Source organism: Falco naumanni, chromosome 6 (genome assembly GCF_017639655.2).
Source record: "Falco naumanni isolate bFalNau1 chromosome 6, bFalNau1.pat, whole genome shotgun sequence".
NCBI classification, from domain to species: domain Eukaryota; kingdom Metazoa; phylum Chordata; class Aves; order Falconiformes; family Falconidae; genus Falco; species Falco naumanni.
This window is the reverse complement of record NC_054059.1, coordinates 57,806,148-57,830,241: the sequence shown is the minus strand read 5'-3', so window position 1 is coordinate 57,830,241 and position 24,094 is coordinate 57,806,148. Positions and strand designations below refer to the sequence as shown.

At 41.2% G+C, this 24,094-nt stretch overlaps 1 protein-coding gene across 7 annotated transcripts in view; it reads left to right on the top strand.

Moving 5' to 3' along the window:
• Positions 1–24,094, top strand: part of NCOA7 (nuclear receptor coactivator 7) — a 98,121-nt gene that overhangs the window by 58,342 nt on the left and 15,685 nt on the right. For 4 of the 7 annotated variants that reach the window (XM_040597786.1, XM_040597785.1, XM_040597784.1 and 1 more), the window contains 7 exons: positions 11,113–11,192; positions 12,049–12,156; positions 13,546–13,647; positions 14,691–14,816; positions 16,987–17,171; positions 18,607–19,673; positions 21,136–21,304. In XM_040597786.1, the coding sequence (XP_040453720.1) occupies positions 11,113–11,192; positions 12,049–12,156; positions 13,546–13,647; positions 14,691–14,816; positions 16,987–17,171; positions 18,607–19,673; positions 21,136–21,304 (1,837 nt within the window). Of the gene's footprint in view, positions 1–5,751; positions 5,827–11,112; positions 11,193–12,048; positions 12,157–13,545; positions 13,648–14,690; positions 14,817–16,986; positions 17,172–18,606; positions 19,674–21,135; positions 21,305–24,094 lie in introns of those variants that run through there. The other 3 variants (XM_040597788.1, XM_040597787.1, XM_040597789.1) reach the window with 3 other exon arrangements.

Sequence of the window (24,094 nt, the reverse complement as noted above, 5' to 3'; positions counted from 1 at the left end):
CAGGCTAGATTTAGGCTATGCCCATATGTCTGGTGATTATAGTTTTCTTAGGCAATAGTTTCAAAGTACAGCTGAGTGCTATGAAGGTGTTCTACAATGTGAATTAACACCTTGGTGCCACTCAGTGGGGAGGTCTCGTGCTTCCTCCCCTTCCTCAGAACTACATTTTTTTTTTAATCACTCTGAACTGGCACTGGCATTTATCTGACCACAAGGTAAGATGAGTCAATTCACAAGATGAGCAAAGAAAAAAAATTACTATTTTAATCAAGTGAGTACTCTTTCTGTGGGATCAGATGAGAGCCAGAGTCCAAGGTAGAAAGAGATGCAAGGAGAGAACAGCTCCTCTTCTCATAGGAGCTATTGATTTGGCTTGTGAAATCATACCCTTGTGTCTGCCTTGAAGAAGAATCAGGTGTCACTTTCACTGCTCAAATAAGGTGAGATTGAAAGAACTCTGAGCACAAAAGCCGTATATTTCTTTGTGGTCTAACTTTATGTTAAGTTCTGAAACTTCAGTCCTGGATATCTTTGTATAATTGTACTGCATTACACACACTCTTTTTTTTTCTGCCTTAAGCAAGGTACACTTAAAAGTAAGCTACCAAACTGATTTTCTAGGCCACTGCACCTTTACTGAAGCCAATTCAGTAGCTGTGTGGTTTTTCTTCCTATTGCATCCTCTAAACTTGAATTAAATGATTCTTAACACATGATTCTTTCATTTTCTTTTAAGTATTTGCATATGGGGGAGTTTTGTTCATCCTGTAAGCACTTTCCTCTACATAAGCAGTATTGACTCTGCTTTTGAGCTCAAGGTGTTGGATGGTTACTTTTATGCTCTAAATACCCTCTAATTTAAGAGCTGTTCACATTTTTTTCCCTGTTCTCCAAAGTATTCTCCTTTTGTGTAAAGAAAATTACTTTACCCACTTTAGGGTTTTAATTCCTGTACTGCTTTTATCTCTGCCTTTCATTTGTATAGCTGCCTTGAACAAATATAAATTTGGGAATGATAGATCTCCTACAAATTTGAACATACTAACTTGATTTATAATATGAAGTAGGACTACCTCTGCAGTGAAGTTCTTTGCCCAGCTGCCATCATACAGTTTTGTTCAAGTCGGAGGTCTATGCGTGTACAGCTTGTGCTGAACTGCAGGCATCCGAGCAGTCCCTTTTGGTCTTCACGCTACTTTGTACCTGTGTTTTGACAGACACTTCATAGTATTATAGTATGGCAGCGTGAACTGTCAATTCCAATAAATTAAGGAATAAAACTTAAAATGCGATCTTTGAGGAATGCAGTTACTTCAGAGCCGTAAATAGCTCTTGGAAAACCTGACCCCGGCACTTATGCAAATCTACCCAAAATGAAGCAGCGATTGGTTCTTACTTGGCAAAGCCAAGTATGGTTTAATAACACAATTAACAACTGTTAGTTTTTTGCTCAGTGTCGTTATGTATTTCACCCTTGTGTAAGGACATGTTCAATTGTGTCTGCAAGAACTTTGCTTCCAGAAGCATTCCAGTTGCATGATGGAGACTTGGTTTAAAACTTCAAAATGCGACTAGCAGAAATGAGATTGTTCTGTCTTGTTTTCCTTTCACATCTTGAAACATGAACCACTGTATCCTTTGTAGAGATGCTTGGGATAATTATACTTCTGTACATTACGTTTCCTAGGGAGATACGTTATTTCTTGAAATCTAACCAGCTCTTTTAAAACAGTCTCAGTGTGTTACAGTTCTGCCTCAATCCCAAAAGGGAATGTGATCTTTGTTTTGATCCACAGACAGCTGAAGGTGTTTGCTCACGCACCCAGTCTATCTCAGAGAGGCTTAGGACACAAAACATTTGCAGCATGTAGGACATTTTCCCCAGCACAAAAGAAAAGCATGTGTAACCAGTTTACTTAAGGGTAAAGACAGATACTCATGATCATTGCAGCTGAGAGCTATTCTCCTATCCAGCTGATATGTATCTTAACTTGTTTCAAATTATTTAGCAGCAAAGCCTGATACTTGTCAGACGTGAAAAGCATGTTCAGGGTCCCAAAGGCTTCTCTGACTTTTCCACCTGTATTCATTGCTCTGTCAGAAACCTGTTACCTTGTTTTGCTTCTTTTTGGCTACAAGGACCCCTCACCCCCTATCTTCATGTTTTCTCCTTTCTTCTTCCCCATGACTCCAAATATTCACATTGCAAATAGGCTGTTTTGCACCTGGAATAAGGTGGGAGAGAACTCCCTGGGAGTCACTTCCCTTTTCCCAGGGTAAGTTTCACAGGAGCTGGAGGCAGAGGCTGTCCTGCCCATCAGCTTCCCCTGTTAGCAGAAGACTGGTTGTGCAGTCTCCATCAACAAAGCATATACGCATCTAGAATGGCTTTCTCTACAGGCTTGCTGCGCTTTGGCAATCACCATGACCTGTTTCTGAAGTACTGGTCTCTACCCACAGAAGTGTCTGTTGTCTCTCTGATACGAGGTTATCGGTTGATCTGAATCCTTCCTGTGTCTTCAGACAGCACATAGAGTGAAAGCCGGGAACCCTCCACCTCTGCCTTTACTGGATATCCTCAGCACATCCTCCCTCCCTGCTCACAGCACTTTGCATCCTCTCCTTTAAATTTCCCTTCTGACTGAAACATTAAACATAAAAAGTTTTATAGTCATCCCTCTTCAGTGCTTCTTTCTGGGTGCCCAGTGACACACCACTTCAGCAATACTTCAGCTTCAGTACGTTTTAGCTGCTGCTGTATTGTTTTCTAGCTGAGGCTTAGAGCTAAAGCACTGGGCCGTTTGCTGCATCTCACTGTTTCTTTAAAATAACATGTCAAACTTTCCTCTTGACGGTTGAAGTATATGAACTACTTCCCTCCAATGTTGAGTGGTGGGGGTGTTTTTTTTGGTTTGGCTTTTTCTTTTTTTCCCCTTTCCTAAGCCTCAGTGGACTTTTAAACTAGATCTTTTGTCTTCTCACTTGTCAAGCATGCTGGTTCTCACAAAGGAAACGTGGAATGCAGTGGTGCACATCTTGCCATCTGAAACATGAGAGCTGCTTAGCAGTCTGCAGCTTGGCACTCTTGGTAACAATGCTCACCCTCCCTGTGCTGTTCGTGCAAGGCTTATGTCATCTGCTCAGTGCCCACCTTGTACAAGTGCCAGCAAAAAAGTGGCAGTGATGCTGCCCTGGACAATATCTCCTTGCTCCTGGTGGGAAGAACCCTGCTGCAGGGAGGCCCTTTGCCCTCACTCAGCTGGAGGGCTTTCTAGGTGTGCAGGCATCTCTGCATGTCCCATTGCCCAAGTGTGGGTGCTGTCTTGTCTTCCAGGCCTACGCATGGCTGCAGGGAAGGGTGGCAGTGGGTCCTCCATTGCTCTGTGGTGGGAAGGGGTTGCGTCATGTTCTAGTGCAGCCTATTGAGGTGGTAGTGAACTGTAAAACGTGTAACATGTAGCATCACTTTGTGCCTCTGCAAAGGAGCTAAAGCCACATTTTGGGGAGGAAGGAGTAAATAAAGAAGGAATTTAAGTTTCTTGAAAAAATTTGCAGTTTTTCATGTAGAAGCTGCAGTATATGAATATTGCATTAATATCAATAGTCAGATTCTTATTTAAATGTGCCTTAAAATACCTTCTCCATTTATAGCAGAAGGTATTACTACCTTTTTTATATTAGTTCTTTGAGCTCCTTGTCATTTTTGTTGGGGCTCTGTATTTTTGGTGATCTTGATATTCCTTTTAAAGACTTGCTTGAAAAATTACTAGTGGAGAATCACAATCAATTTCTATTGAGAGCAGAGAAGTTGTTCAAGGCATAGATATTTCGGGATCATGTGCCTGGATTTGTATTGATAAGGAAATTGCTATTTTCCTATGGCAGGAGAGTTTTCACTGAGGGAGCACAAGTGTGGTTGTGATGGGTGACAGCTGCCGCCTTGTTTCAAGTGACTTCAGCAGCAGGAAACGAGGAAGCCAAATGTTAATATGATTCAGTAGAGGAAAAATATGCAGAAGTAAAGGTGAGGGCTTCACAGGAGGCTGTGGTAATAGGGGGAAGCAGAACAGAGAAACAGACACCTGAGATGGTGGGGTGTTGTGGGGTGGGGCTTCTTTTGTTTTGTTTGGGGTTTGGTTTTTTTTCTTCTCCTCTATTAACATGGTAGCAGTCCACTACGTAAATCTGAGCAGGGAATGTTTCTAACTTGTTCCCTTTTTCACAGGGAGATAGGTCTGATCAGATAGGCAAAAAAACTTTCTATGATGTGCATCACAGCTGCTGCAGCTGGCTAAAGGAGGGAATGGGGCTGGGATAACATCTCTTCATGGAAGGCTGCTGCAGCCTCTGGGAAGTGCTGGAATGTCAGAATAGATGGAGGGTGTCCCAAAACAGGGATCTGGCCCCTGTGGTGGTGGGGTTCACCCACCAAGTGAACAGGAGCTGAAAGAAGGACTTTTTATTTAAAAGTAATAATTTTAATGTGAACACTGTTCAGTTCACTTTGAGAGCCATGAGAAGAGGCAGAAAGCTGCTTATGGAGGCATGATTAAATCATCCTACACACAACTCTGTACGTAACAGCATTGCTGAAATTTATTAAAGCGTCAGTCTAGAAAGCAGAAACAGAAAAAATTGTTTGGATAAACTGATTTGTCTTCCTCCTTTACAAGCCCAAGCAGGACTTTCATATTCTTGAGGTCTCTCTGTCTCTTCAGAATGACATAAGTGATACTTGCTGTACTCTGTCTCTGCCAAGATAGTTGGTATCGTGTCTCATTTACTGATAAGGGAACTACCTCAGGAAGCCTTGTTTGCTTAATTTCTTATCAGTACTCTGATTAGGTTACTCCAAGTGATAATTCTCCCCTGAATTTATTGTGTTTCAGATTCTTGTAAGCTACCTTCAGGTTTTTACTCCTTGGTCCTGGGGCTTGGCTAGACTGTAGTAATATAGTTTTATTTCTTCTAACAAATCTGTCATAAAGACTTAGGACTGGATTGCCTTAAAAAAGCAGTGATGTATGCAGCGATGTGGAAAAATATGGCTAGTATCTTACAGTTTTAAGGAAGCTGTCATTATGTCATTGCACAAATTACTGGGTTTTCATGTCTTAAAATCTGCATTTGGTTTTTCTTCCTCCATCTCAAAAAAGGTATCTTAGGAGAAGAAAAACTAATAAGAAAAATAACCTGTGAGATCAGAGAAATAGAAAAAAAGTGTAGAGTATGCTAGTATTAGTCAACCTGAAAAAGTGAACTAACTAAGGGAAGATGCTGGTAATCTGTGACATCTTGAACGGTATGCAGAAGGTGAATAAAGACTATTTATTTGCTCACCCTTAAAATAATATTAATTACTTGATTAATTTCACTGAGCATCCTAAAGTGTAAGAAAGGAATCGGAACTTTATTTGCACATCATGGTACTGTGGGCTTCATTGGCATAGGACCGGTGTGGAGATCTTGAAGAAACTGGGCAGTTTAGTGGATGTTGCTTCTCTACCCTGGGAAATTCATGATTTCTAGAAGCCAAGGGGGCTAGTCAGGGGAAATATTTCTTTATTTACATGCCACCTAAGTCTTTGGTAAGGCAAAGATTAATGAGTAAAATGGACTTTTGGCCCAAGTATGCCATTACCTCTGTTCTCTCAGGCTACTAAGTTTGTTTAACTACTTGGTCAGTCCTTTGGCCCCTTCATTTATTTCAACATGCCTGCTAATGTTAACAGACATCAGCCTAACTGATGGCTCGGAAACTGTCAGGCAGGCTCAGCTGTCACTGTCTGCACTGCAGAACCTCACACTGATTTCGGCTGGCAGCAGGTTAGTCTGTAACATTGGTGGGGATTGATACTGTCTTGCAGTGGCATGTCATACGTCAGTGTGAGCAGCCCAGGATTCTGTTGATGCTTCTTGACCTATTCTATATTTATACAGCTATTTACTGAGTTGCAGAGGTGTAATTCTCCTATCATGTGTAAAGGTCTTTTGGGTGATAAACTGATTGACATCTTTGACATACTCCTTCAATAACTGCTTTCAAAATCATTACTAAGTAACTGGTTTTCTGTGAGGTTTCCCATAGCATTGCAAAATTAAATATGAACAGTCTGCTAGGAAGCTGAGTTAGGTATAAATATATCAGTAAGGGCAGAAAAATTTCCATTCTAGACCTATCTATTTTTAATAGGCCTGTATTTTCTTGCCTGTTCTCACTTGGCATTCTTCTTCTCATTGTTCATTAATTTTCCTATTTTTACCTAATTCTTATTTTACATGTTTCCTCAAATCACAGAGAGGTTTAGTCCACCCACTCTGTCTTTTTCCTAAAAATGTAGTGTGATCAAATTTGCATTAACACCTAGTCAGTTTTCATAGTTGTACGATCCCATCTTCAGTGTACATGCAGTGGAGGAAAACTTGGGAGATAGAGCCATGAGTCATTTCACCGCTAAGCAAATGTCCAAGATTAAAAAGTAGCCAGTGGCATTTATTTTAAAGATGGAAAAACTGCATCTCTCCAAGGCTAGTTCTGTCTGAAATAAATGTGGTTACTGAAGACTCTGTCATACCTGCGTGTGCTCTGGATGCCTTTGGGACTACTACTAGAGCTAGCTGCCTTCAGATCATGTCAGAAAATGTTTGATTTCCTGAAGGTGAAATTAGAGAGGATGAGGGACCTGGAGAAATAGTATATTGTGGTGTTTTGCTTGCTTTGCCAGGTTTTCCACCCCCTGTGCTGTAGCTATCCATGTAGAGCATAATTTGTGACCTTGGCCTCGATACGTGTACAGTAAGTGGGCTTAGCAGTACTTGAAAAAATTTATTGGATTCATTGGAATTTTTGACTCTGAAGGTCTGATTTGTTTTTTAATTTATGGTTTTAATTGTGCATATAAAGACATAAAATCATAGACTAGTTAAGATTTTCCACTATTTAAAGTGATATGATGTGGTTTGTAATTGCCAAAGCCTGCCAAGTAATTATGCTCAGTGTAAAGATGGTGTCCAGAACCCCTTGTTGGTGGGATTTAAAAAAAATAAAGGGGAGTGGTGGTGGTGTAGCAAAAAGTATCCTAACACAAAGTATCAGTTTTGGTTTCAGAAGACAGTAGGTTCACAGACTGCTTCTGCTAGCCTGTAGCTAAATGGGCTATGCAACATACGTTCTCGCACATAGATGTGAAAGAAAAGCAAGCTGTCTAATTATTTGGCTTATTTAGGGTTTATTAACTGTTCTTGGCAAAAGGAGGACTATATTATGTTTAGTTGAAACTCAGCTTGTCCTTTGAACTTTTTCTCTTTTACTTGTCTGTACAGTTTTGTGTTTTCAACTATGTGTGAGTATCTACCTCACTCTTCTGTATTGCACCATGGTTGTGTTGAAGACCCTACTAAACAGATCCACAGTCCTGGCAGCCAAGAACTAAAGCATATTATATGTCTCCTTGCAACACAGTATTTTCAAGTTACAACTTTTCACTCAATAGTATTTTTTAATGTCCAAACTTTGTAGTCAATGCAAGTAGGAGTACCTGAAAAATACAGTGTATCGGGGGGGGGGGGGGGGGGGAGGTTTGAGAGGAACACCCCTTCCCAGGTAGGAAGCCATAAAGAAGAAAGTTGTCTGTATTACTAGAGTACTTTGTAGTTGTCTTGTGCCACAGTAGCATAGTGGTTGCTGCCATGGTCATCTCTCAGTCACCATCCCACTTACAAACACTAAGCTTTGGAACAAAAATGTTTAGCTACTACCAAATATCGTAAGTTATGCAAGGAAGCTGCTTTTATTACACAATGTTATTCCTCCTATCCATGCATAGACTTAGACTTTCTCACATTCAGCAAGTACAAAATCTAACTCTGCATTTCTCTGTGCAACTTTATTTTTATTCCCCCACACTACACCAGGATCTACTGATGCACATCTAGTCAGTATGGAATAATTGTTCTTAACTGTTTCCTACCTCGTGTGCTGTTTCAGAGCTAAGCAAGAGTTAACATATCTGAAAATTTGTCTACGTTTTCCAGCTAGACCAAATGATTTACTAGATGAAGTGGCAATCATTCACAAGTGGTGTTCCCCAGGGCTCAGTACTGGCACCAGTTCTGTTCAATATCTTTATTAATGGCCTGGATGAGGGAATCAAGTGCACCCTCAGTAAGTTTGCAGATGACACCAAGTTGGGGTGGAGTGTTGATCTGCCGGATGGCTGGAAGGCTCTGCAGAGGGATCTGGACAGGCTGGACCGATGGGGCTGAGGCCAATTGTGTGAGGCTCAACAAGGAGAAGTGCCAGGCCCTGCACCTGGGTCACAACAACCCCACGCAGCGCTACAGGCTTGGGGAAGGGTGGCTGGAAAGCTGCCTGGTGGAAAAGGACCTGGGGGTGCTGGTTGACAGAGCTGAACAAAGCCAGTAGTGTGCTCAGGTGGCCAAGAAAGCCAACAGCATCCTGGCTTGTATCCAAAACAGTGTGGCCAGCAGGATGGCCAGGGCAGTGATGATCCCTCTGTATTTGGCACTGGTGAGGCCACATTTTGGGTACTGTGTTCAGTCTTGAGCCTCTCACTGCAAGAGGGATGTAGGGGTGCTGGAGCACCTCCAGAGAAAGGCAGTGAAGCTGGTGAAGGGTCTGGAGCACAAGTGTTATGAGGAGCGGCTGAGGGAACTGGGGTGATTTAGTCTGGAGAGGAGGCGACTCAGGGAGGACCTTATTGCTTTCTACAACTACCTGAAAGGAGGCTGTAGGCAGGTGGAAGTAGGTTTCATCTCCCAGGTAACAAGCAACAGGACAAGAGGAAACAGCCTCAAGTTACACCAGGGGAGGTTTAGATCAGATATTAGGAAAAACTTCTTCACTGAAAGGGTGATCAAGCACTAGAACAGGGTGCCCATGGAGGTGTTGGAGTCAACATATCTGGAAATGTTTAAAAATGCATAGATGTGGTGCTTAGGGACGTGGTTTAGTGGTGGCCTTGGCAGTGTTAGGTTAACAAATGACTTGATGATCTCGAAGGTCTTTTCTGACCTAAATGAGTCTATGATTATAAGTCTACCTATAAACCCTTCTTGCGTCTCTCCAGTGACAGTTCACAGGCAACTTAGGTAGTTTGCATGCATGGGTGTGATACATAGTTTAGTTATCCTGGAGGGATCGAAGTGGTATCTCTTGAGTAGCACAAAATAGTGTGAACTCACTCATTGTTAGTTGGGGGAGTTTCTTCAGGCAGGATTGTGTCCATATTGGCAGTTGTACGTAAATAATGGATTAAAGAAATGTCCAGAATTTGCCACATCTTTGCCTGTCATATTGCTGTTGTGTTTCTGATGGTTTAATACTGTGCCCTGCTACTGCTGTCATTACCTGTTTTTCCATCCTTCACCGTAGACTGCTTTGACTTTGATCACAGGAAGATGGTGTGGCAATGGTGGAAATACAAGCGGTCAGACAAAAGCAGCAAGAATGCTAATTTAAAATGTTTTACTGTGGGTCTCCAGTCTCAGAGATGAGGTGTCTGAGATCATTGAGTGATGCTCTGTTTCAGAAAGCCATGATGGGAAAGCCAGCATTGTCCTGATCTTCCTCTTCCTACCTCTGTCCTTCATGCCATATGTACTATCCACATGTACTTAAATTGTGTGTGTTTAGTCCCTGCATGCTTCCCAGCTGTTACTATGTTGTAGGAAAAAACATCTTTGCTGTCTGTAGTATCACTAACCATGATGCTTCTCATGAGTGCATCCCTGAAAAGTAATGGTTGGGATGCGCCTGCAGTAACGCCTGGATGTATGTTCAGGGCTCTCGTGAGTCTTTGTTGGCTGAAGGAGATGGTCTCTGACTCTGTAGCCTCTGGAAGATGCTGAGGCAGCCCCCAGCATTAATCTCGCTGTGGAAATGGGCCAGCGGCAGGGTCAGGTGCAACACACCTCTTGGCCCCTCCTTTCTGCTTGTGTACATTACAGTGGGGCAGGTGAGTCCTTGCCCTTGTTTTTACTATGTGCCTCTTGCTCTCTGGAAATAGCAAAGGTTGCAGCAAAGCCTGAATGCGTGCCAGAAGCCCTGTGCTTTCCTTCCTGATCTCCTTCAGGAGCTGCCCCCTTGGACCGCAGGAACGGTCCCCCAGGAGGGCAGTGCCTCCCCACTCCTGGCCCTGGCTGCTGGTTTCGCCGGGCCCAGCCCTACCTTGCCTTCTCGACCCTCCCTGTTTGGGCCAGGCTGCAGCACCCTGCCAGAGGCAGCAGGACCTTTCTGAGGGGCTGGGGGCGAGCGGGCTGGATGAGCAGGGCAGCCATGCATGGCCTCGCTGCGCCCCGGCCCCACCACTGGAGCTGGGGCTGCGTGCTGCCCTTGCCCCCACCAGGTACATGGCTCTGGGCTCTGGGTGTGGAGGGTGAGCCCTGTGGGGCTGACGCTGGGCAGCTGGCATCCCCCCCCCGATCCTGGGCTTTGCTCCCCCTCTGCTGTGGTAAGAATTGGAAAGTGCTGCCCTGCTCACACGTGTGCCTTTCGGGTCCTGCAAGGGTTTCTGCAAGTGCAGTGAGTTCTGCATACTGCAGCTGATGGAAAATGTCTTCTGAACGAGCTTTGTGCTTTCTGATGCTTGACTGCATACTGTATGCATGCATGTTTTGCAGGACTCTTGGCATACTTCTACCTTCAGAGTTTAAAATAGTATTTAAATATGACATGCTGGCGATGAAGTGGTGATTAACCAGTATTTGTTGTGATTGTACCAATGCAGTATCGGTGCATACATTCATCTGCTGGTTTCTACCTCAGCCTCGATAGCAGCTCATGATGCAAAGTACTTGCATCCAGCAGCTGAATTGTGTAGGAATCACAGAGGAAAACATAGGAGTAATTCTGTATTGGTATGGTACCATGTATACATTTCTCTTGCAGAGTTCCTGAATGATTACTAAACTTGCTGTACTTGAAGTTTTGCTTGCCTTACAATGCAATTTTAAGGCCTAATAGATATTTTTCATTAGTGGTGGTGTTCCTGTTCACAGCTGTGAGTTGCACATCTTATCTCTTTCAAGACATGTCAATAGGCAAATATCTTGGAAGTCAATTACTTGAATCATTTTTTTCTTTCTCTTTAGATGACAATCAAAACAAAACCAATGAAAAGAAAGAGAAAAAAATGGTTTCTCAGAAACCCCATGGTACCATAGAATATACTGTAAGTATCAGTGTGTGGTTTGTTCTTGTCTGCTTTTTGAAGGTGGAATTGTTGAGGTTGAGAGGGAGCCAGCGGCACAAAATTAAAAGCAGTGAGTGAATACTGGCTGTAAGTTTATACCTATCGCAATGGAGATTGCTCCAAATATCATTGTGTGGGGAGAGCCTGGCTCATGTCCTGAACGGCTGTTCAGCCCAGGTCCTCTGCAACTGCCAGTCCTGTTTTTTTACTTCTGCAGCATGGCTCTGTATTAGAGCAATCAGTTTCATTGTTCTGAAAATTACTTAAATTCCACATGTTGCTTAGGTCATCGGCTAGTTGGCCTGTGCTTGGTCCTGAGATGATGTGAGATTCTCTAAGCCAGAGCCGGGCAGCAGTGCACTGCCACGACAGCTCAGAGGACTAGCTTTGCCCTGAAAGGCTGGCTCACACAGAGACAGGTCCCTGAACAGGGGATCCACTCTCCATCATGCAGAGCGGCTGTGAGAGGCAAGCATCCCAGCTGGGAACAGCACAAATGCCTGACGAGCTGTAACTGCTGAAGGTGTAAAGAACTTTCCAGTGTGTGCCCTTTCCCCACTTACCAGACCAGTTATAAATGGGGTGGTGCTGCTTCAAAGTTTTATGAGACAAGGAGAGGGACATCTGTAACACCTCTCCACTTTATCTAATATGTAGTATGAGACAATATTTTTTTTCTTTTGATTAATACTGGCTTATCATGTAAGCTGTTAAGTAGGGTGTGTGTTGAAATCATTAAATCTATTCTCTGCAAACAGTCTGTTAGATGGTTTTAGTTCACCTGGTATGCTGAATGTGTTTACTATGGTATCTTAAGTTTCAGTTCTTTCTTTAGGCTGGAAATCAGGACACCATAAACAGCATAGCATTAAAGTTTAACATCACCCCAAACAAGCTTGTGGAGCTCAATAAGCTTTTCACGCAGACAATTGTGCCAGGCCAGGTAAATATTTTATGGGGTTTTTTTATACCTGAAACCTGATTATTTGCTATGTATTTAAAAGCTTTTTACTACTTTCAGATATCTTTTAGGTACTTGGATACAAGGATAATGAACAGTAATTTAAATCCCTCAAAGGGGAACTCACTAGATGGTTACCTAGAGTTGGGTGGGGGGAGATTTGTAATTGCCATATCTGGCTTTTGTTGCTTATTTGCTGTCACTGAAGCTTAAAGATGTCTTGGAAGCTCAAGAAGGTAATGTAGCTGTTGTAAGAGAGTTGAATTCTTTTTATACAGATAAATGCTGTATATAATGCATTAAAGAGTTAGAGAGTTAGATACAGTAATTGAAATGGCTCTTTGCCATTATATTGGGGATGAGTCAGTTTCCTGTAAGATGAAAAATAAATGGAAATAAACTGTTTTGGGGAGAGTCAAGTAATGGAAATGCAAATGCAAGACTGAAACCTGGTTCACGAAGAGCAGATCTCTACTGCTTCACAGATGTGAAGAACTAAAAGTGTCCCGTTTTGCAGATAGGGAAGCTGAGGCACAAACAGATGGCATGACTTGCCTAAGAATACCCAGCAGACAAAAGCTGGGATAAGGAAATCTTTTTTTTAATTCTTGGAACATTTTTAGTTTAAAAATAAACTGTGAGCATTTTTTTTTAACTTTAGTAGTATCTTTCTTTGACACTTGCAACAAATGACTTTTTTATTTGGGGTGGAGGTTCAAAGCTGTACTGTAAATTTAGTACTGCTGTACTAAAACTCTGGGATGGTCACTGTGAGGGAATGTGAAAATTCAAACAAAGCGTTATATTTTTATATACACTTGTATTAGTGTAAGGTGGTTTATTATTTTTTTCTTTTTTATGTAGTACATGATGCTAAAATGCTGGCTCATATAAAGAATATTTTTCTTAAATCTGGAGATGCAAATATGTTTTTGGAAACAGACAATGTTTAGTGAAGTGTTATAAACTTCTAGCACTAAAAATCCCCCATCTTCAGTAATGGCCTTCTCTTTGGACCAGAATTTGCTCTTAATGACTATTAGTAATTTTAGTTGTTTTGTAGTTGCGATAGTTGCAAGACAACCTGGGATTGTAAATTTGGGGGGAAAAAAAGAGGTTCTCCGTCTGTGGAAAATGTTTTATTTTCCTGCCTGTGCTGCAAAACAGAATGTAGAGCTAGATCCTGTAACTAATTAGACCCACGTGTGCCCCATCATCATGAGGAAGGATGCTAGAACAAGGAGTTAAGGAGTGCATTGCAATCATGTGTGATCAGTACTGGGTTGTCTTTCAGCAGAAGGTAGCATTTCTAGTGAATAACTTTTTTAAAGTTTGCATCTTACTGTGTTGACATATGTGTTTTGTATTTAGATTCTCTTTGTGCCAGAAACGAGTGCTGCGAGACTGTCATCTTTCAGTCCTGGTGCTCCCATTTCTCCATCATCATCAGATGCCGAATATGATAAACTCCCTGTAAGCCAAACATTAGTTCACTCACCTTGAAATAATTTCTGATTCTGAACCTGAGATTCAAGGCTGTGTAAATAGCAGATTTTTGAGGCTACTGTTCAGACCTTGTGTGTAGTGTACTGAGTAACATTAATTTGCTGTACTACAAAATTTACCATCTCTTTAAAATATTCCATATTAAGGGGATTCCGTCAGAGCACAGAAAACCAGTACAAATTCTGTTGGGCTTAGAGTCTATCAAAGCAATTGAAAATGGTCCAGTGTTTAGTTTTTAGCAAATAGAAAGCTAAGTATGAAAAATGTATTTAGTGTTTCACCCTGGAGATTTTTATGCTGTTCTGCAATCCAGAGCCTTGATCCTGCATTGGGATCCCTAAGCACAGAGGCTGTTAGTTTAGTCTGAGCAGTCAGTTTCTTTGTAGTTAAGCATATTACGGTGGTACCCATATATAGACTTGTCTTTATATAAGACAAGACTGCAGGATTTAATCTTTATGAAAGGCCTTGGCATAGCTGACCTTTCATTTTCCTTAGAAGGATGACTAGCCATGATGGTTTTATATAGTTTTAGGGAGTTTAGCTGTCCACTTGCTGATGTTAAAGTGATTATATGTTTCAAATCCATAAGCAATAAAAAGTAAAGTGGAGAGAACCTTGGAGTGAACAACTGTGTTTAACTTTAGTCTGACGCTCTGTGCCACCTGCATGGGGAATCACACCAGTGCCCTGTCTGCAGAGATCTTTACTGCAGATGAAGTGGCAGGACTCTCTTAATGAGAGCTCCTCGTTGAAATTTGTTGAGCTGATTTGTCTTGGTATTTTTTAATTTCTTGCCTGTTATTTGTATGGAGGGTTTTTTGTAATGTTACAAGGTTTTTCTTTCATACAAGATACTGCGGGAAGTGTACGTACATATGTACATGACTACTACTTTTCTTCCTTAAGCAAAAGGAGAGTAGTTGATTGAACCTGACCTTATAGTTGCTCAGAATCTGGAAGTATATGATTCTGGTCCTGTTGCTCTTTACTGAACTCCTTTTTTTAAGGATGCTGATTTGGCAAGAAAGGCCTTCAAACCAGTTGAGAGAGTGCTGTCCTCTACTTCAGAAGAGGATGAGCCTGTGGTTGTCAAATTTTTAAAAATGAATTGCCGTTACTTCACAGATGGTAAGGTAGGTGAAACTGGCTTTTGGGCATTGCTTGAGATTCTTTAAAAGCAAAATCTGTTTGGATAAATGGAAGATGACTGCTGGAGGGGTCAAACGCTCCACATCTGTAAAAAATGGAAATGGTGGCTTTATCACTGTTGTTGTTGTTGGTAATGTGGTAATATGCTGTATCATTTTGTTCTTTGTTCTTTCAATTGTTTAATCTGTTATGATAATTGTTTTATGAAAGAATAGCTCTTCTCTTCATCTTCATTCCCTTACCATGTCTTACCAGAATTATCTGTTTAAGAGTGCGTTGTTAGATACACAGACAAAACTGCACTTTAGAACTATGACATGTCCGGATTAGTTGTCCAGTTCCATCAAGTTGAGCAACAGCTTTATAAAATGAGTACATGCCTATCTATTTAATCTATGACTTTAAGCTAAATTTTAACTGTTTCCAGAGCAGTGTTTCCAAATATGTCCATGTTGCTTCTGCACTTGCTAATTAATGCCATGCAAACCCTAATAAAAAGATAAATATTGCATGTTACAACCTTTTCTTTCTTTTTCATGCAAGTGTTCTTGTAATGTACATGTTCCCACTGGGACTGCAATCCTAAACTTTACAGCAGATGTTTCAGAAGCGAAGGCACAAAGCTCGGGCAGTATTTTGACCCTCTTCTCAAGGTTGCAAGGCACTGTTGTCTTGAACAGTCTGCTTTGATATATCTACTCTTGTTGGTTCTGGTTTCAGTTAATGTCTGCATGTTTGGGTTTTCAAGTCCTCTGGAACTTGTAACACTGGAGATATATGCTAACCATTGTAGTTTAGTAATTTTTCCCTTAGTTCTGATTTTTGTAAGATGGATGTGTTTACACCTACAGATTTTGGCTTCTTTTTGCATCAAGTGGATGTAGACTTTATTTAAGCACGCTGCAATTTTTCAGTCTGCTATTTTGTAGAAAGTAATAGAGGACTACTTGGTGTCTTACATGTAAATTAGGGCAATACTGCCGCGTTATGTGATACTTGCTAGGTGCAGAGGATACAGATTGCCGATTTTATGGCTGCGGGACTGAAAAAGTAATTTGCAGTCAGAACAATCAAAATTTGGGCAGCTTTTTTGCCAGTGTAGCTAAAATCCCTTGTTGCCTTGCTTCCTGCAGTGGCTGGGTAGGAATACAGCCTACTGATGTATTGCTTTTCTGGCTAACTAGTTACATACCTGTGGGAGAAGCCTCTGCACTTGGTTTTGATTCTGCCATCCAAACGCAGACCAGGCATGTGTACGTGAGTCATAGAGAAGCAAATGCGAAATACATACGGACTTTGCTTTACAAAGGAGCAGGCACACATGTACTCACTTGCCTGTGCCAAACTATCAGCTTAGCATTTCCCTGGTCTAAAAAAAACATAAACCAAGCTTGTGGTCCTTTACCTGCCTGTTTGTTAGCCTGCATTGGCTTGCCTTGCAGATGACCTTGGATAATTAATAGTATCTGCAGTGCAGGTCACTCCTGTTGATCCTGTGGCTCCTATTTGTCAGATGTCACGATTTACACACAACTTCTGAGTTGGTGTCATGAATTCTGTAGCTTGTCTGGAAGAAAGGGTGCAGGAGCGAGACATTGGAAATCTCCTTTGTAGACGTTGAAAAATAGTCTGTTGCCAGGGGTTGGATGCTGAATAATGGCTGATGCACCCTCTTATCGAATCCATTGCTAGAGCATGTTTTGAAGAATGAGATGTTATCTAAAGCTGTGCAAAACATGCTTGGATCGTGGTAGAAGCTGCTTCTAGATTGGGGAGAAGCTGTTTCAAATTGGTTCCCTATATATAGAAGCTTTTTGCATGTATCTTTAGGAGACCAGATCAAGTCAAGGGGACCTGTGATGTAGCTTAGCATGGTAACCTTGATGTTTCCATGACTAAGACTGCCTTCCTGTGTGCTGGTTGCATATAAATTCATGTATCAAACGAAGGTGGCTTCATCTAGAATAGAATTTTTCCCTTTGCTCTCCTTACAATGTCTGACAATGCAATTTGAAACCAAGATGTTTTGTTAGCAAACATTGTATGATGGGGAATAAAGAGGCAGAGGAGAGTTTTTTTTCTTTTTAGGATAGTAGCCTAAAATCTAATACCAAATGATAAGTGATGTGCTAACTCTTCCTTCTCCTGTTTTAGGGTGTAGTTGGAGGAGTCATGATAGTAACTCCAAACAATATCATGTTTGACCCACATAAGTCTGATCCTCTGGTAATTGAGAATGGCTGTGAAGAATATGGGCTCATCTGCCCCATGGAGGAGGTTGTCTCAATAGCTCTCTACAATGACATCTCTCACATGAAGATTAAAGATGCGTTGCCATCGTAAGGAGTGTTCTTCCCTGAACTTATGCTTACAGATTTTCAGTAAGGGTGGTGGAAAAGGAGAGGAGGTGAATGAAAGGGAAGAGTCTTAATGCAGCAGAATAAAAAAAAGCAGGAGGAAAGTGCCAGCAAAGGAATGATTCACATATGCTGTTCTTCCTTTTTAGAACGCTTCAGTGGCATTACAGAGAAATGGGTCATGAATATGAGAACCAAAGTGCAAAGGGGATCATTAAAAAAAACAGTAATTAAAAGCATTGGTGGCATGCCATGGTTGGGCTCTTGCACTGACCCATCTCTAGGGTTATTTCAGTGGAAGTGAAGAGAGCTAGGTTTGGATGATTAGTTGTGTTACCAGGAATGTTCAGAGAGTAATATTTAAAACTTTTGAAGATAACAGCACATTAACTGCCATCTTCAGGACTTGGAGAAATACCAGGCTGTGGAATGCTTCCACTTCAAAACTAGAAATGCATTAATAGTTATCATTTATAATACACAATAGACTTTCTGGGATGGGCTATTTTTGTTGATGTGTAGTCAAGGCACTGCTTATGTATTAGTTCTAAGCAAAGTTTTGTTCTTACAGGTAAACACCTGTTTGATCAGTGAAATTCATCTACTTCCCTCAGTTTTCTCATTTCAAGAAAAAATTTCCAGATATTTGTTATGCTCATTACTAGAGTGTTTAATAATTTCTTTGTAAGTTTTAAACTATGAGAATCTTGTATTCTCATTCACCTCAGACTTCTTAGCAGCAATGAAGAGCTGGAGTTCCATGCTGTTAAATTTTTAAGAATTTTGCATTTTGAAATGTTTCATGATTGTCCTGCTTTAAAAAGAAATCTCTGGGAATGTCTGCATTCAAACAGTAGATTTAAGTAATGGAGAAAAAGAAAAGGAAAAAAGCCCAACTCTGCCTGTTACTGTTTTGCAGTAAACATGTTCAAACAGGGTAAGGCTTATCTCCAATTTGTGGTGTTCTCAAAAATACATTTGTAATGACCAGGGAAGCATGGATGGTTGTCGAAGTTGACTCATTTTCAGGTGTGGGAAATAAACAATATTAACATAGTATGAATGACATTCTAGCAGCTAAATACATGTTCTGTGGTTTTTCGGTTACTGAACTTCTGATGACTTGCACGTTGTTATTACATGTGTACCATTTCTTCACCCATCTGGCATATTCTACCAAGTGATTTACTCATTTTATTTCAGTATTATCCTTTCCACATATTTCCCTATTTTCTTTAAAATTACTTATTTCCACTGGTGTATGTTTATTTTGGAGAAAGTAATTTTTCGTTGAGTTTCAGAGTCTGAGTTAAGTTGGTACATTATTTAGTTTTTCTGTTCCTGGTTTTTTTTTTTTTTTTTTCTGTTTCCATTTTGCTTTTAACATCCTATGTACATCCATCATTTTCCCTGACAGTGACATACCAAAGGATCTTTGTCCTCTGTACAGGCCAGGAGAATGGGAAGACCTATCATCTGAGAAAGATATCAATCCTTTCAGCAAATTCAAATCCCTTAGCAAGGAAAAGAGGCAGCAGAATGGGGATCCATCCATTGCTTTTGGTGCCAAACAGATAAAGCCTTCAGATAAGGAAAAGTCTGCTGATTTTGAAGTTCTTCAGTCATCTGAGAGTACAGGCTCAATCAAATCAAAGTCACTGGAGTTTTCCAACAACATCACTGCCACTGAATGTTTGGAAAAGTTCGCTGTGGATCCATGTGCCAAGGAGCCTTCTGGGGAAAAAAATGCTTCAGATATCAAAACCAAAGAAAAATCCCTTTTGGGAGAAGGAGAAAATGACTTCATTAAGGTGGAAAAGATGTCATCTTATATGGATAGAGGGTTGGACAGGAAAATCTCAGTAATGGAAGGCTTGCTGGCTGACCCCAGGGAGTTGGGGAGAACTAAGCAGCAGGTAACCAAACCCACTACAGAAGCCCAGGAGCACTTGACAGTTGATTCCTTGGAAAAAAAGGACAGTGTTGAACCTAAAGCTGACTTAGACTTAGAGCTGTGTGAAAAGCAAGATGTTATTCCAGAAGTAAACAAATGTGTCAGTTCCCCAACAGGTAAGGTGGAGACTGCATTGGACACTAAGAAAGAGCTAGAGAAAGATAAACTTATTGAATTTTACCTCAATAAAGATGGGAATGGGTCTCAGTCATCTGAAGACTTACACAAGGCTGAAATCCAGAAAGGTGAAAACAATAAAGCAGTTGGCATAGACCTTACACTTAGCTTTTCAAAGTCCCAAGCTAAGGAAGTCCATACAGTTAAAAGTATGGAGCTTGATTCCTGCTGTGTTGAAAGGAAAGCACCTTCATTAGAACTCAGCTCAGCAGCAGCAGAGGAAAAGAATCTGAAAGAGTCTGTGGACTCTTCGTTAGTACCAGCTATAGACAAGACCTGTCAAGAAACGCAGTTAGACAATCAATCAGAAATCAGACTGTGGCTGCTGCAGAAAATTCAAGTGCCAATTGAAGGTAGGTCTCTGGTTATCCTTGTTTCCTCTGAGACTTGGACAGCATTATGACGGTAACCTCTGAATTGATAGCCTTCTGCTCTAAAAATTGTCTCTTTCTATAGTACCTGGTCTATTTTTTCCTCTTACACATTATATTTTTATATTATCTGCTATTTAGAAGAAAAAAAACAACTTTAAATTCCCTAAGCTCCTAGTTTGATAAGTAGCTTGTGTGCTCTTTCCGTATTGAGTGATCACTGTTACATAATCTTCACCTCTGTTTACTGGCTTTACGAAGGACAGTGAAATGTCACCCAGTTGCAATTCTGACAGGGTCACTTCTTGGCCTGGGAATTGTCACTCCGTATTGGTAACTTTCATTGCTTCAGTGAAGTCCATGGCTGGATTTCTGATAGTATCCAAAGTAGTTGTACGTTGCTGTAAAGGGGGGTACCAAACTATTCTTGACGCTATTTGCATGTCTAGTGTCTTTCGTGCTATGGAAACCCTTAAAGAAGTGATAAATAGGAATATGTATAGAGTCTTATTGACTGATCATTTTGTCCTGATTGGTCACTGTGTTATCATAAATAAAATTCAGACAGTTATTGGAAAGCATATAACAAAATGAAATCTCGGTTTAGATAGCGTGTACACATATTACTCTCTCTGCTGCAGCCCAGTGCCTCTAAGCACTAATCCATCCTGGAATGCTGATGCTTCTCTCCTGGTAGTTTAATGAAGTGGACATACCCCTGATTCGTATCAGGTGGTGGGGGATGATTAGAGTGGAAGTCTTTATTTTAAAAACAGTTGCTCTTAAAATTACTATTTTTTTCTTTTGCAAGGGTTTATATCTTGCTAGTTGTATTGGGTGGTTGTTCTCATTGGGAGAGGGGGAGGAAAAACTGGCTGTAGGAGTACTCCTGAAACTAACGAGGCAAATTTGGTGTGATTGAGGCTGTAGTTTAATAAGCAGTTTTTGTGTCACATTAGCAATTTAAGGAACTCTAATCCGCTCTTCTGCTTGACCCTGTCTTGTGCAGACAAAAGGGCTTTGTGTGGCTGGCTTACTGTTGGAGTTGAGGAACTGACTGGGCTTTGTGCATGTGTGTGCAGGGTTACCCTTCGACTGGATGGGTTTCCTGGACCCAGTCAAACATTGTCCCCTTTACTTGCCGGCTTCATGTTGCAGTTTGCACCCAGCCTGATCATCTTACTGGTTTGCTTTACAGGGCTATTGTGTACATAGCTGTACAGCTGAGGAGGGTAACAGACTGTCATGAAATGGGAATAAATGGCCACAGTTCAGGATGAAAAAGGATTTATTAAACCATTGAATGGCATGTCAGGTGTAATTCTGTGTATGGTGTCTCACAATATTCCTTTGTCACAACGATTAATCATCTTGTACAATGTTTTATCAGCTACAGTACCTGTACTTCCCTGTAAGCAGCCAATTTCTTTTGTCTCTCATTCAGATATGCTTCCTTCAAAAGAGGAGAAGAGCAAGACTCCTCCAATGTTTCTGTGCATTAAAGTAGGCAAACCCATGAGAAAGTCCTTTGCATCTCAGAGCACCACCATGTCTCAACAGTACAGTAAAAAGATAAAGCAACCAGAATACTGGTTTGCTGTTCCTCGAGAAAGGTAAGCTGCAATGCCTAGCACGAAAACATGTTTGTGCTTTTTTTTTTAATGTGTAGTGTTTCCTAGAGTTGAATCTGACTTTTCTCTGTGGTCCAAGGTGTGAAATACAGCAAGGATGCTGAGATGAGGAGAGAGGTGCCCTTGTTTCGCTGCATGCCAGAGAGATAAAGCAGTGCTTGTTGCTAGTGTAATATGGCTCCCAGTGGGAAGGAAGAATGGATCAGGTGCCACTTGGAAGATAAAAAAAGGATATATGTGCACCTAACATAAGATAAAGACACAGGGATGATCTGGGTTTCAGCTGTAGTCTAGGAAGTGAGGGGAAGTGGAAAAGGGGAGCAGTGGCAAGAGAGGCAAAGAATCCACTAAGGTGCCAGTGCTAAAAGACTAGGCGTATCACATGAGCAAAGGGCATCAAGTGGAAAAGGGAGACACCCCTAGCTGAATGAGTGGGGCATTTATGCCTTCAAAATGTCCCTTCCTTCACAATAAAATCCATTTAAAGGTGTTATGTGCCTGGAGATGTATATGCATAAATAGTACTACGGCAAAGGAAAAAAAAGTGACGGCCTGTGATTTTCCATATAAATCACCCAAGAATTTTCACTGGCTGTGAGGAATCAAATCCATGGTCCTTCTTGTGCTAGAAGGCAGCCAGAGCAATTCTCCAGTCTGTTGACGAACCAAAATAGGGAAACGTGATCACACGTCTGGTGAATTAGGTATCGGGAAGGAAGAATCTGAACTTGTGATGTCTCTCAGAGTTGTCTCTTTAAGATGCAGTCAATATTTTCTTTTCTAAAAATAATTCTCCAGATTATTTAATTTTATTTTCAAATTTGTAGAGAGTGTGTGTTGATTTAAGTGTTTATTTCTTGTATTTTAGGAATTAGTGTTTTGAGCAGACCAGTAGTGTGAAAGTTGCTGACCCAGGGGAGGAGAGGGAGAGGTTTAATCCAGCTGGAATGTGGCCGTCAGGAGTGTAGCTGAAGTTAGCTTTGGTTTGCTTGCTATCTGTTGAACCCAGTCCTTGGCTCCTCAGGGATTGCAAAAGGGTGGGTTCAGAAGATTCTAGGTTGAAGTGTGAGTAAATACTTCAAGAAGTTGGAGTGATGCTGTAATATAACACAAGGTCAGTTGTTGCTTTGGGGATAGTGTAATGCCGAATAAAGCCGCTGAGCTGAACTAAGGTCATCTCTGATCGCTGCTCTGCAACAGGTAAATCTAGTAAGCTTCTTAAAACAAACTTGGAAAACAGCTTCTCTACTTGTCTTTTTATGAGCAGAAATTTTCTGAATAGTAAAGGGACTTAACCCAGAATGAGGAAAAAGTAATTTCTGCAGTGAGCTGTTGCATCGGCACTTGGCCATGCTGGCTGACAGACCAGATCTTTGATGTCGGGGCTGCTGTTCAGATCTTCACCAAAATTACTGTGGGCATAGTGGAAGAGTGGGTCACTGTGATGCGGTTCATGCACGCCTATTTTGACACCGCAGAGGTGTATAAAAGATCTTGCAGAACTTGGGCCAAAAATTAAATGCAAAACCCACTCCTTCATATTAATGCAAGATATGCCTTTGCCCAGCACGTCAGTGTTTCCCCCGAACTCTCAGATGCCTTCCCAAAGCAAAATACATTGCTTCCTGCTGGCTAATGATATTCTTGCACCAGTATTGTATAGTATATAATCATCACTGTGGCATCTGGAGGGTGTCATGGGCAATAGGTTGTTTGGGATAGCTTTGTAAGGTATTTTTGACCAGTGTATCAGAATAATTCATTAAGCTTAAAAACATTTGGAATCCAATTTATATTCATGTATGAAATTATCAATAATAACACTCTAATCTCTTTGTCCATAAAGCAGCATAAATAAAACACTTTGTCCAGTGCAGTCTCAGTAGCTTGTGCAGCATTTTAACATTTTGTAGTAATTAAAAAAAAAAAAGCAACCACAACAAAACACCAAACAACAAACCAACCAAACCTGGATTGAGGTTGTGAAAAAAATGATGTGCATGCCTATAATCACTGTGTAAGTTAAGTTTTCCTCTGATTTATATTTAATTACATTTTTCCATGGTCTGTTAGTGTTTGTTGTTAAAACAGGTTGTGTCATCGGTTCCAAAAATGTCTCCATTTTCAGCTTGGGCCCCATAGCCCACCGTTCCCAGCAGAGCTCCTCTTCCATCTGCAGACTGCTGCTGCTTTCCTAGCTGTGACAGGCTGCAGGAAACCTGCACTGGGAGAGGGATGTATTTATTTTTTAAAACTTTGTGGGTTTTTAATTATTTTTTTTTTAAAATGGAAACCCTTGGAAACATTATTAATACAGAGAGAAGGCTGTTAGGCTGATGCTGTTCAAAAAAGGCTGTCAATAAGTCTTAAGTGTTTGCCTGTTGTGGCTGTTGTAGGTCGTCTCTCTTCCTATGTGACTTCCCAGGTGCTGAGAATGTCCTGGTGTGCATCACCCCGTGACATGCACAGCGCAGCTGAGTTAATCAGTGACTATAGGGCTGCCTTGCTCTGCCTCCTTGATCACAGCGGTGCTCACCTTAGCACGTAATGGGGAAGATGGGCATCTTGAGTTGTTTATATAAAGATGACTCAGTCTGGGGCAGCTTCTTGTCAGGTTCAGCTAAGCAGAAGGGCACTTGTGCTTTTGGAGACTAATAGATTTATTCTTTTGCTGAGAAGTCTTGCAATGGGTATAGCTTACAGCATTAGAGGGTAAGTCTGTGCATGCTCTTACTACATGGATTTATGTTTGAATGGTATGTAGATTTTCCA